General features: G+C 38.1%; 1 protein-coding gene across 2 annotated transcripts in view; it reads left to right on the forward strand.

The window, feature by feature from the left end:
* LOC136884072 (metallophosphoesterase domain-containing protein 1) overlaps positions 1–3183 on the forward strand; it is a 42100-nt gene extending 38917 nt beyond the window's left edge. For both annotated transcript variants that reach the window (XM_067156097.2, XM_067156098.2), the window contains exon 5: positions 1802–3183. In XM_067156097.2, coding sequence (XP_067012198.1) covers positions 1802–1944 — 143 coding nt within the window. In that variant the 3' untranslated portion in view covers positions 1945–3183. The remainder of the gene's footprint in view (positions 1–1801) is intronic.
* The last annotated feature ends 9830 nt before the right edge of the window (positions 3184–13013 follow it).

Here is a 13013-nt window from a genome sequence, read left to right on the forward strand (position 1 = left end):
GATTTCAGAGGTTAGTTTTATATTTTCTCCCATCTGATTAAATTTTGGATAGGCTATCATCATGTAAATTTGCAGCAGAAGGTTATCATTTCTCTACTGGTGCTTGAAGTATGTTTTCATGATACATATACGGTTAGGTCAGGTGACACTGTTTGAATAAAAAAACTGAAGCTTTTGCCACAAAATGCGATCTTTGTTAGTGTTTTCTCGCTATGTCCACTTGCGAGCTCTCTCGTCGACATTCAAAGGCGATGTCGGATTCACAACTAAGTATTTATTTATTTTCCACCTAGTCGATACAATGATTGCCTAAGGCAATTTAATGGTTAAAAGTGGTACATGTTTCGATCGGAGTCTGTTTGTAATAACCGTCAACTACTGTTCCGTAAAGAAAATGAGGAATGAAGGAGGAGAACATGTTTTCGTATTAAATACGTAAATGTGGTCGATAGCAGTTGTTAACTCATTAGAAATAATGGCTAAGTAAACGATCGCTGAATTTTAATACTCTACACTGAAATTAAGTAAGAATGTGATATACCTCATAAGATATGGCAGAGCGCATCACTTATTTCAGAGGTTAGTTTATATTTTCTCACGTCTGGTTAAATTTTGGAGAGGCTATTCCCATGTAAATTTATAGTGAGAATGTTATCATCTCTCTACTGGTGCTTGGAATATGTTTTCACTAGACATCTGGTACGGTTAAGTTAGGTTAGGTGACGCTGTTTGAATAAGAAATTTGCCACAAAATGTGGTCAACCATCTTTGGTACCGTATCGTTTTCTCACTATGTACACTTGCAAGCGCTTTTGTCATCATTCGAAGGCAATGTCGGAGTCTATTAGTAATACCCGTCGACTGCTGTTCTCTAAAAGAGAATTCAAAATGAAAGAGGATAACATGTTTCTGTAATAAATGTGTAAATAACTTGGCCATTAGCAGTTGCTAAGTCGTTAGGAATATAAGCTGAAGTAAACTATCGCTTAATTTTAATGTTTTATACTGAAATTAAGTAAGAATGTGATACACCTCAAGATATGGCAGAGTACATCACTGACATCAGAGGATAGTTTATATTTTCTCGCGTCTAGTTAAATTTCGGAAAGGCTGTTCCCATGTAAATTTGTAACGAGGAGGTTATCATTTTTCTACCTGCGCTTTAAATATGTTTTCATGATACATGTACGGTTAGGTTAGGTGACGCTGTTTGAAGAAGAAAACTGGAACGTTTTCCACAGAGGCTTCTGGAGTGATAGTATAATTTTTTCAGAATGAAATTAAACATACACTTTGCGTAGTATCGGATTTCAAAAAACAACAAACAAGTAAGCCGAAGCGTGGATATCATCCACGAAAACGCAAGTTTTTAACAAACTGATTGCCGTTTCATACCAGTTTTAATGTGTATGGGATTTTACCCGACTTTTACGGAAAATCAGATATAACGACAACCCATTATAGAAAGTAAATTATTTGCTGTTATGAATTCTTGTTGTAATGGACTGTATGTGTTAAGTCTTCTTAACAGCAGTGTTAACACTTAACATTCGGTAAAGAAACTGGGCCTTACTTGAATACAATGGGAGGTTGATTAGGAACATGTATTAGGTTATTTACCACTTGTCTTCGTTGTTGTCGTCGTCATCATTTAGAGACATGTAGCATGGTTTTCTGGACCTCATTGCATATCAATATTTGATCTTTATAAACCCTTGTAATTCATTCGTCTCTGAATTTTAGATATAACATGAAATGAATTTTAATTTTTTTTTTTTTTTTTTTTTTTTTTCTGTTTTAGGATATGGAATCTCATCCGATGGGAGGATTATTTACGTAAATGCCTCTACGTGTGATATTAACTACTTGCCAAGGAATCCACCTGTCGTCTTCGATGTGACTCTACCCCCAGGAATAACAAGAAGTGACATTGTTTCTTCCTAGGCTCATTGGACAAAGTGGAGCTACGTTAATCAGTATTAATTCACTTGGAGGTGCAATATCAGTTTTTAGTAATGAAGGAAATTGTGTACTTTTAGTCCATAATTGTTTTAAACACTCAGTCTGCCCGTCTTGCCTTCCACGTTCAGTTTTGTAAATATTATTTTAACAGTAAGTGAACCCAGAACCTTGAAAGGAACAGAATACAGTTGAACTTGAGTTATATGTATATCAGGTGAACTAAGAAATCAGTTTTAGATATTATGTCATATACTTAGTCAAATAATTTTCTCTATTTTCAGAAATAAGATTAAAGACAGACTGTTTCAGAAATATAAGTTAACAAAGTAATTTGTACTTATGATAGTTTTAATATATCAGGTATACATCATTATTGATCAGTATCGTAGATTCTGCATCCAATCTTTAAAAATCAGCCTAAAATAACTTTTCTTTTACTAATAACCGAACAAAGTGAAGTATAAAGCAATTCCTAAATTTACAGCTATTTCAATTTTATTTATAACTTTTGGGTTCTTCAGTCCGCCGAAACTAATTCTGATTAACCCATTGAGCCCTGCATATTTGTTGGATTGAAACTACATTGGAGCTGGGATTATTTTGAAAGAAATATAATGATGCTTCGCATGATGAGAAATTTCTTACTTACAAGACTATTAAAGATTTAAGCGTTCACGGAAAGAAACGGCATTCACGCCACGAACCGCAGAACAAGGAGTACATTAAATATGTTTTATTTTATTAGCATCACGTGTTCATACTCAGTCCACCTGCTGAGCTGTAGCATAGTCATCTCCTTGCACTTCCTCTTCGATTTCCACATCTATTTGTTCATCAGGAGCATTACTCACACAATTACTAAGACTGCTACTAATTTCACTGAAAAAATTATATTCCTAATCATCATTACTTTCTAAAAAGGGTTATATTTTGGTAATTTTGTCGTTTACTGGCAGCGTTTACAAGTAAATTTCAAAGTCTAGAGATAGCCCACTTCAAACTAATATTCGCAAGCATATAACAATGGAGAGTGAGAGGCCCTACACAACTCACAAATGGAAATCACTCTGCCATTTCTTGAGGAAAAGTTGAATTATGTAGTCAAGTGAGACACCGGAACCGTTCCGTGGCTCGGGCCCAATGAGTTAATAAATTTACAAACTACCTGAAAAAGGAAACATATGATAATAGTATTGAAAATGAAAACTTACAATCTGTTTTCCACTCAGTGACCGGATCAGGGATGGAATATATAAGCCCCCATCTTGCGGTGAGGATAGGAATTGTGCCTGTCGCATTCTTCTGGAGCAATGCTTAATGACTGACAGATGAAATGAAACGATATTGGAGAGTGTTGCTGGAATGAAAGATGACAGGGAAAACCGGAGTACACGGAGAAAAACCTGTCCTGCCTCCGCTTTGTCCAGCACAAATCTCACATGGAGTGACCGAGATTTGAACCACGGAACCCAGCGGTGAGAGGCTGCCGCCTGAGCCACAGAGGCTTCGTGATAACAGTATTATAATTGAAAAAGGAACAACTTAATTAAAATAAAATATTAGAATTTCTCTTTTAGAATTTTATTTTATTCTAGAATTTTTGTTTTAATTAAGTTGCTTATTTTTCAAGTTATCATATGTTTTCTTTTTCATATAGTTTATAAATTTATTACTCAAAATTAGTTTAGGCAGACTGAAGAATCTAACGGTAATAAATTAGTGCAATCAAAACTAGAAAGAGGCGGCTTAACACATTCGCTGCCGATGACGACACATAATACGTCATGACTCTACTTTCATTCAGTGCCGAATATGACACGTGCATCACACTCTGCAACAAATATTAAAGCTTGTATTTCTGCCAATATATATGTAAACAAACAGACCTTGTATCTGTGCATTGTTAAAGTGTTATTAAACATATGTGCCATCCGGGCATCGGATCAATTGTTACTTACAGTCTCTGTAGCCATTACAAGTCAGTGTACATTTCTGCGATGTCGAGAGAACAGTGAAGTTTCAAAACCTTCTCACCGGAAGAAACCCCGTCTTAGCGGGATAAACAGGCGATTTGCAATTAATGATTATAGTCTGGAAGCTCTTCTGAACTCTAGTGACAGTGACAGCATTGATAGTGACAACAATGATGACAGTGTGAAAAGTGACTATAGCCACCTGAGTGAGAATTTTAATCACGGATGTGTGTGTCGAGCGTCTCCTGCCAAATAACATGGGCAATACTTCGGGGGTCATTTCTTGGAGTTCAGATTCGTCCTCATTGAAACAAATAAACTTTATTGGTCGGCCAGGAATGAAGTTTCCACTGCCAAGTGACGTGAATCCTTACTGATTATTTTTGCTTGCTTGCAGATGACAACTTAATGCATAACATTGTCACTGAATGTAACTCATTTGCAGAAGAGTTATTTTTGCGAGGAAATGTCGCTGAAAAGTCAAGGATTACGGACTGGTACGATGTCACCGTGGATGAGTTCCGTGTATTTTTAGGACTTATGTTTCACACGGGTGTTGTGCAAGTGTCTCGTATTAGGGGTTACTGGAAAAGGCACAGGTTATTCAACATTCCATGTTTTAGGAACTACATGAATAGAAATAGATTTCTACTTCTACTGAAGTGCCTCCATTTTGGAAGAAACCCAGCTCAGGGAGATCCAAAACCAACAGATCGTTTGTATAAAATACGACCAATGATCAAGTACTTCAGTGATAAAATGAAAGAGGTTTATTAACCTGGTGGGGAGCTGTGTATTGACAAATCCATGATGTTGTGGCGTGGTAGGCTGATGTTTCGTCAATACATAAAAAATGAGAGAGATAAATATGGCATCAAGCTCTATATGCTCATGGAGCCGGATGGAAAATTTTACTGTCTACCCCAGGACAACAGACGACTCAGGTGGGAAAGGCCATGCTGCAACTATAGTGCTCCATCTTATGCAAGGCCGGCTAAATTTAGGACATGCACTCTATATGGACAATTTCTATAATAGCTATTCTTTATCCGCTACTCTTCTCACACATTCTCAGAGTTGGCAGGAAGGAAACACCAGCCAGCGTAGTTCAGAGCAAACTAAAAGTTGGCGAAGTTGTCTGCTCTTATGCTAACGGCATAGCTGTGAGAAAGTAGCGGGATAAGCGTGAAGTACGATTCATTTCCACGGAATATGAGCTTGATATGGTGGAGGTCAGCAACAAGAGAGGGGCCAAAAAACTGAAGCCTAAAGCAATAGCGGAGTATAATAGACATAAGTCAGGCACAGATTGCCACGACCAAATGATTTCCTACTAAAGAAAAATAACGAAGTGGTATCAAAAACTAGGAATTCATATGATTGAAATGATAATATACAATTCCTACGTGCTGTATAACAAGTTCTCTGTAAAGAAGGTATCACTCTAAGACTTTTAACTAACGATGATTGAGGAGTTATTACCAGCTGACTACAGGCCACCGTTTCGTAGGCTCCCAAAATCTCTCGCACTGCCTACAGGGACTCATTTCGCCAGTAAACGTGCGGCTAAGGAGAGTGGACGTAGACTGAGGAAATGGTGCAAACAGTGTTACGAAGAGGGGTGGCGCAGGGACAGCATGTTCTACTGCAGCGAGTGTCCAGGACAGCCAGGCTTGTGCCGTGAGAAATGTTTCGTGGAATTCCACAAGAGACAGAAATAATTGACCACAAACAATGGCATGTCTCCCTGTGTTTGTTGTAGCACACTGTACTGACTAGTTACATTGTACAGCTTATGGAGTAATGTAAGTATACATTGTTCACACAGCAATAATAAGATTCTACTGCACAGTATTTTTGTGTGAAATGTTCAAAAACATATTTTTCTGTTGTAAAGACGTTCTACAATCGAGCAAAACATTATTTTCCTCGTTCCACTTCATTACCAGTCATGGCGCACATGCTGAGTCAAACGGCACCAAAGGCGAAAAGCTCATCGGTAGTGCCGCTGACGCAGCATGGCTCGTATGCACATAAATAATATTGAAATAATTAAAATAATAATCTAAAATGTATAAGGACACAGAAATGAACTCCTTGAAACAAAAACAAAAAAAATATTATGGTACCACGGTAATGGTTGCCGATATCTGAGCGGCCGCGAACGTGTTAGGATATTACCAAAAAAATTCAATTTTTGTTTTACGTAAACTATTGACCACTTCTGATATAAATTTTAGTTTCCTACACAAATGGAATAAATTTTTCAGCTAACTCATTCTCGTTTGCCGTAGGAATTATAAATTTACTCATTCAGGAACAAATATTTCAGGTTCCCTATGGAAATCGAAATTTATATAAATTTTACTTTCTTGCCCACCGTGTAACTTTTCTCTTTCCGTTCTCCATGGCAAACGGAAAACAACATACAGTTTCTACTGATAGAACCGTTATTTTTATTATTCAGTATGGAAAATATCAGTCTTCGGCATCATTTTAATGTGTCTGGTTCCCATAACCTGCTTACAGTTAAAACGGAAGTGCGTCCTAAGTCTCAAACACATGTCTCATCATCTTTCTACTTTATGCTGCGCGGTCACTTCCCACAACTTTTGTTACACTACCGCACTTCACCCCTCCCCTCCGATATCTGCAACTGGAGTCACACTGCCAATAATGCCGACTCTAGTGTACTGCATTTCTAATTCAGTTGAATTTCAGTAACAATAGGAAATTATTTTAACTCTGTTTCATATCCGTCACCTGTCTCGTAATCTTTCTCTTTTAGGTAAATGCTGTGCGATCACTTCCCAAGTTCTTTGTTTCTCTACCACACTACATCCCTCTGACATCTGCAGTTTAAGGCCTGCCGCCAACAATTTCGACTCTAATGTATCACATTTCTAACTTGTCCGTGTTTTGATCCGATGAAATGCATACGTCGGCAATTTTATTTTAACTTTGTTACGTACAAATAAACTGCATTTAGCGAAGATGAATACGTCACCGAATTATGTGTAAATGGCTTACGTACAAATGAGGTTTAATTAACATGTTTTTAAGTTGTATTTTGCTGGGATGTACAGCAATTTATGTATAAAAAAGAATTGCGCAGAACTGAGTCACATATAAACCAGTCTCAACTGTATCATGTTCAACAACTTGGAACATTCTCTTCAGATCTCATGTTTGTTAATTACTGTCCAGAATATCAGTTGATCCGTGCTTGGCAAGTTGCTATTATTGTACCTTATTAGTGATTAAGTCGATAGGTGAATATCTTGCCAGTAGTTCACATTCTTATAGAGGAATGGTACTGTATTTCAGGATCTGGTACACTTTATCCATCATATACTGTGTAGCTGAAGGCACCAGATGCGTAACAGTATGTCGGACCTCCCTTTACTTTTAATACAGGCATTAACTCTTCGGCTCTGTGGCTAACTGGTTAGCATGCTGGCCTCTGTGGTCCTGGGTTTAATTCCTGCTGGATCGGGGATTTTTAACCTTCAATGATTGATTCCTGTGGTGTAAGCTGTAACCGGTTTCCAGTGGTTACATGACACATAGTAAAAAAAAAAAATGGAAAATTTAAATTACAGGGCACTTTAACATCTTGAGCACAAACCAAAACATCAGATAAACTGCATCAAGTATAAACAAATGAAAATCAGGTTCGGCAATGTGAAGACTATAAGAAAGGGTGTGGGGCAGGCCAAGGGGATATGTAGGTTGCGGATTTTAAGAAAAATCAACGGTGATCCCTTGATCTCTTATATATATTTTAAATAAACATTACAAAGAAAATTTGAAACAAAATCCATCAATTCAAAAATCCAGTTACGATATCTCACAACAACAAATTAGATGTAATTTGCCAAGGGCTTTTCTTTTAAGTCAAAGAGGCTAACCAAAGATACCTTAACATAATGCAACTTCCAGAATAGAATGTTTAAGGCTAATAGGAACCACATGATACAAATATAATATTAAGTGGAAGTTAACACGTTTTCAGAAAATCGTGTTACATGATGGAAACAAAGGAGGGGAATCATAAATACTTAAACTTGACGCAGATGCCAGTTCAACTTGCTCCCACACCAAAAACACTTCTAATGCAGGCCAGAGGAAAAACTAGCGTGCATCAAGTGATACAAAGTTACTGGAGGCAAACCCCGAGGGAAATAAAAAATTGATCTACTAATTACACTGTTTACAGAACCAAAAGAAAAGGGGGAATGCCTCCAAAATCAAATGGGCAGGCCCAGCTAAAAAGCTAAGGCATCTTAATAATTGAGTGGCGAGAAGGGGTAAACTCTTATGTGAAAATACAAGCAAATCATCATCATCAGTTTTCCACTCCAGTTGCCTGGGTGTGGTTTACGAGCACTCTCCACTTCTGTCTGTCCATGTACCGCTCTTCTCTCAAGACGACATCCCAGCTGACTCCTCTTGTTCCTATGTCCTCTATCACTTGGTCCAGCCATCTCTTCCTAGGTCTTCCTACCGGTCGTTTTCCGGCCACGACTGTGTGTAGCCATTGTTTTGCTGTCCTCCTATCATCCATTCGTTTGACATGGCCAAACCATTTCAAACGGGTCCTTGTCATTTTTTTCATTCAGGGATGGGTACACACCAGCTTCCTCCCTTATTCTTTCATTCCTTACCCTGTCCCTTCTTGTCTTCTGTACCATAGTTCGTAGAAATTTCATTTCTGCGGCTTGTAGTTTGCTATCCACTTGTGGGTTGTTGTGCAGGTTTCTAGGCCATGTGTTATTATGGGGGTGAAGTATGATTGGAATAGAATCTGCTTTGATCTTAAGGGAACTTATTCGTTCTAGAGGAGGTTCCGAACTTGATGGTAAAACTGAGCTGATTTTTGAATGCGGTTGTTAATCTCATGCTGTATTCTGTTATCACGTGAAATGATGCACCCAAGATATTTATATTGGTCTACTGTTTCCAGCTGTGTACCTTCTAGTATTATTTTTCCTTTCTTCTTCTGCCTGTTGACAGACATAGTAACAGTTTTCGATTTATTTATTGTTAATCCGTGTGCTTTCAAATGTTCATTCCAGGTGTTCAGCCTCTCTTGGACTTCCTTCTCTGTATTTCCCCAAATTACTACATCATCTGCAAATGCATTGATGTCCCTATGGTTCTTCTGCTTAATTTCTTTCATGACTTCATCCATGACAGTGATAAAAAGTAAGGGTGAAAGGGTACTGCCTTGTTGCACTCCTTTAGTGGTTTGGAACCAATCAGAATTACCGTTTCCTATCTGTACGCAACTGCAGCAGTCTTCGTAAAGCATTTTAACTTTCTGGATAAGCCCTTTGGGTACATTTTTCTTTCTTAAACATTCCCATATAGTCTTCCTTGGAACACTATCAAATGCTTTTTCGAGATCCAAAAACACTAGTGTTAAGTCTTTGCCCTTCTCCCAATGCTTTTCTAACAGTATTCTAAGTGCAAATATGAGATTGGTAGTTGATCGGTGTTCTCTGAATCCGTATTGTTCTTCCTGTAGTTGTGGTTCTGTTATTTTCCTTAGCCTTTTTTCAAGTATTTTCTCAAATATTTTCAAACCATGAGACAATAAAGTGATCCCTCTATAATTGCTACATTTCTTCCGGCTTCCTTTTTTGAAGAGAGGTATTATTATTCCCTTTTTCCAATTATCTGGGACTTTCCTATCCTTCCATATTGCATTAATTACTCTATGAAGCCACTGTATTCCTATTGCACCAGTTGCTTTGATCATATCTGCACTGACTTCATCAAATCCTGTAGATCTTTCTTTGGGCATACTATTAAGGGCCGTCTCTACTTCCTTCCATGTTGGCGGACTCTCTTGGTCAGGCTCATCATTGCAGCTTAAACTGACCTGCGTGGTTACATCATTGGAGTCTTTCCCAGTACTGTTGTATAAATTATCAAAATAAGATTTCATGATCTTCCTTATTACTGTTTCTTCCCTAACTATGTTACCATCTGGTTCCTCTATTGCTGTTATGTCTTCATTGTCTCTTCTTATATTTCGTATTGTTCGGTAAAGTAGTTTAGAATTAGCTTTGCTGTCTTGCTCTAGTTTATCTGTGAAATCAGTCCAAGCTTTCTGTTTTTCTTCGGCCACAATTTTCTTTACTCGTAGCTTCTGATCTCTGTATTTCTGTTGCAGTTCGTTTACACTAGATTCGTTCCTTTGACTTCCTTTTTGCATTTCTTTGTCTCTGGCTTTCCTGGTTTCATTTTTCGCTTTCACAGCAATCTTCACCCGATCGTTCCACCAAGGAGTTTTTTTTGCCTTCATTTTCCTATTAGTTTTACCACAAACTTCTACTGCAGCTCCGACAATGCTTTCTTTGAATCTAGTCCACTTGAAGTTGCCTTCTTGTAATGCATCTGATGGTAAATTATTGGTCACTTTTTTGCGTATTCAACTTGTTTCTCTGCCTTCTTTAGCTCCCATGTCTTGATTTTTGGTTTCCTGCATTTCTGAGGTCTATAAATTTCAATGTACTTTATTGTTGCGAGGAGAAGTCTGTGGTCACTGTCCAGGCTTTCATTGGTATAACTCTTGACATCACATATGGTCTTTCCTGCTTCATTGTCTGATATAAAATAATCTATCTGAATTTTAGTATCTCCATTCCAACTGTATCTTGTTAGTTTATGACTTAGCTGCTTCTGAAACCAACTGTTGTTTATTCCCAAGCCATTCCTTACACATAGATCTAGAAGACTTTCTCCTTCTGGGTTCCTGTCTCTATAACCATGTGGACCTAGTACATTTTCATATCCAAGCCTGTCTGATCCAACTTGAGCATTTAGATCTCCCATTACTATGATATTTTTCTCTCTTTCTATAGCTTCTTCTAAATCAGTTCGGAATTGTTCTTTTTCCTCTTCGTTACAGCCAGTCTGTGGGGCATACACCTGTACTAATGTCAGCACACTCTTGTTAAGAGAGATGTTCAACTTAATAATTCTTTCATTAACATATATTACCTCACTGATGACATCAATGTCCTCTCTTAATATAAAACCTACACCATTTTTGGCTTCTGTTTTATTTCCATTCCAATATAGTTTGTATACTTTTCTTAGCTTTTTTGTTCCTCTTCTCTTCCACTTTGCCTCACTCTGGCCAAGAATACAGAGGTCCTCCTTTCCATCATATCTATCAGCTCCTCGCTTCTGCCAGTCAGGGTCAGGATGTTTAATGTTCCAATTCTGTGTTTAGGACTCTTTCTCTTGGGCTTCTCCTCAGAACATCGTACTTGAACATCAGCCTTACAGTCATCATACGTTGCAGATGTTTGAGAATACGTGTCTATCCGGTATTTTCTTTGCGTTCCGAGGCTCGTTTTGTAGTTGAAAGCAATCGATATAACCCTTCAGTTGACTTGCTAAGCCTATCACTGCTGGGGATTTTCTGTCAGGAGTATTCTCCCTTAGCCTTTGGCAGTCCCCTGCCTCATTGCAAGGCAGCAACTGATGAAGTTGTGTGTCATTTCCTACACAAGAGTCTCATCAAACCTTCTAGGGGAAAACTCCTCCACCCGTAGCTGTTGGTCTTCCCCTAGTTTGTCGGGTTTGGTGTCGGCCGCCCAACCCTCGGCCAGACAGTCGCAGGTAGTACCGTCTACTGTCGCATACGGTAGCAGGATCACTCCTGACCTGACATTACAAGCAAACATTAAATATAAATTAAGATGGAAATGAAACCAACAGCGCTTACCCCAAAGCACGCCATCCTGGGTAGGAGGATCCCCGAAGTGCGTCTGATCGCTGGACTGACGAGAAACTAAAAAGACCACGAAATCTTGCCTCGCTCTCTTAAGAAAGCAAAGCTGGCCCCGGTGTGATCACTGAGTAACCTATCAGACCACATAAGCAATAATTATCATTTTGATGGATGTAGCTCACTTTTTACAATCTTGGTTTATAATCTGATGTTTTTATTGCACCTAATCAATACATTTTATTTTTTTACGAATAGGACTAGTTTCGACAGCTTGACTCAGTAATTTTCAGCCATTAATTTATACACAAGTTAACTAAAATATGGATGCAATCATTAAATAAAATGGGGTTGTAAACCCTTTGTAAACCCTGAACTAAAAGTACCGGTATAAATACATTGTAAAATACTTCAGTCCACATTAACATTCTTGGATTTTCACGTGACACTATACTCCGCACAGCCTTACTTTTAAATTGAAGTTTCGCAAAACAAATGAGCATCGCCTTTCCTCTGCTGCCAGCGCGCTATGCCCGCGAGAACAGCTGATGAAATACGACCTCGGTAAATAGCCCTTGTAAAATGCAATACCATACTCAGAAAAACTAATGAATATGGATTGAAAACAAATTTTCAAAAACTACACTTCCTAACAACATCTGGCACTAATAAGAGAATATATCATTAAGAATAAGAGAGAATGAGGAAATTACACATCACTCACCACTAATGGCTGCCACAGTAAGGAGGTTATGGCCTACAAAGGAAGCACTCCACTGATCTCAGAGTCACTGAAACCATCCAACAATATGAAAAACACACTAATTACGGAAGTAAAGTGCAAAAGTTCGCAAACCGTACTGAATACCGTACACGCTGAGCGAGATAGGTTAACCACGTGGTGAATGTAAATATTAGAGTTGGCAACTAGGTTTCGAGATAGTGCTCTGCCGATATAAATCGATATGTATGGCAGGTTGGGATTGGTTGGATGTCTATGCTTCAGCGCATAACCACCAGACAGAGCCAAAATCTGCCGAAACGTCAATTTAGAAGTAGAGCCGTGCGGAGCATAGTCTTCTGAAGTAATGAGAATAGACTAATTTTAAAAACTTGATAGGAATGTTCGAATTGCATCATACAAAATAACACTTTTTTAAAATAAAAATCAGGTTATAAACCAAGAATGTAAAAAGTGAGTACAATGAAACTTCGACATCTCGAATCACCTCGGGAGCTAAATCTTATTTCGAGTTATTGAAATTTTGAGATATAGAGAATACTATTTTTGAGCATGTGTAGCACATAATTTAATCATATGTATATATGGG

Source organism: Anabrus simplex, chromosome 12 (genome assembly GCF_040414725.1).
Source record: "Anabrus simplex isolate iqAnaSimp1 chromosome 12, ASM4041472v1, whole genome shotgun sequence".
Lineage (NCBI taxonomy): Eukaryota > Metazoa > Arthropoda > Insecta > Orthoptera > Tettigoniidae > Anabrus > Anabrus simplex.